The following is an 811-nucleotide window of genomic DNA, read 5'->3' on the forward strand; positions in this document are numbered from 1 at the left end:
CCACAAAGGCTTTGAAAATACTGGTTTGATTCTCGTAATACTGACATCGATTGTGTTTCTTAATACTGACATCGGCTGATTGTCTCTTATAATACTGATATCGCTCTCCGGATCAAAATAGTGCTATCAGTATCAGAGTATTTACCATTTTCGTCGTTCTGTTCCAGGCGTGTGACAGCAAGCACCCAGAATTCGAGGAGACGGCGCCCTTATGCGCTCGCCAGGGAATCAACCAGACCCTCTCCTCCTTCAGGTGGCGAGTGGCCGCTCCTTCAGGGTACGATGGCGTTAGCAAGGATCTGAAGGACGTCTCTTCCGATACGTTTTTCACCAGGTAAGGCGACGGGTAGGATTTACGCTTTCCGCACGATTGCAAAAATCTACGTGGGAGTATTTCCGTATTCAAATTCACTGCAAGACTGGAATAAATGCGCATGTTGAAAAAAAAAAATATTATTACATTTTAAATTAGTCATGCAATCTTCCCTTCCAGCACTCGCAGCATAACGTTAGACAGCGTGTATTTCGCCACGGGAAGCCGCGTGCAGTGCGTAGCCCGCGCGTACTCCGTGGACGGCGACGCAGGCTTGGCACTGGCCTCGGCGCCCGTCAGCATAGCGCGGGAGGGGGGGCTGTGTCCTCCGAGGTACCAGGGGACGTTCGGCGCCGATCCCTTCACGGCAAAGCTGCACTACACAGGTGGGAGGCGTCGTGGGTTTGCGTTAGATTAGCGTACTGTGGGAAGGGACCCTAATCGTGTCGATGTGATCCGTGGAATGGAATGTATAGACCTCGGAATAATCTTCAGGAA

General features: G+C 50.8%; 1 protein-coding gene across 1 annotated transcript in view; it reads left to right on the forward strand.

Annotated features, from left to right (window-relative positions):
* Positions 1-811, forward strand: part of LOC119586767 (FRAS1-related extracellular matrix protein 2-like) — a 19,352-nt gene that overhangs the window by 13,799 nt on the left and 4,742 nt on the right. The window contains exons 15-16 of the mRNA XM_037935494.1: positions 168-334; positions 494-699. Coding sequence (XP_037791422.1) covers positions 168-334; positions 494-699 — 373 coding nt within the window. The remainder of the gene's footprint in view (positions 1-167; positions 335-493; positions 700-811) is intronic.

The sequence above is a fragment of the Penaeus monodon genome, chromosome 21 (genome assembly GCF_015228065.2).
Source record: "Penaeus monodon isolate SGIC_2016 chromosome 21, NSTDA_Pmon_1, whole genome shotgun sequence".
NCBI lineage: Eukaryota > Metazoa > Arthropoda > Malacostraca > Decapoda > Penaeidae > Penaeus > Penaeus monodon.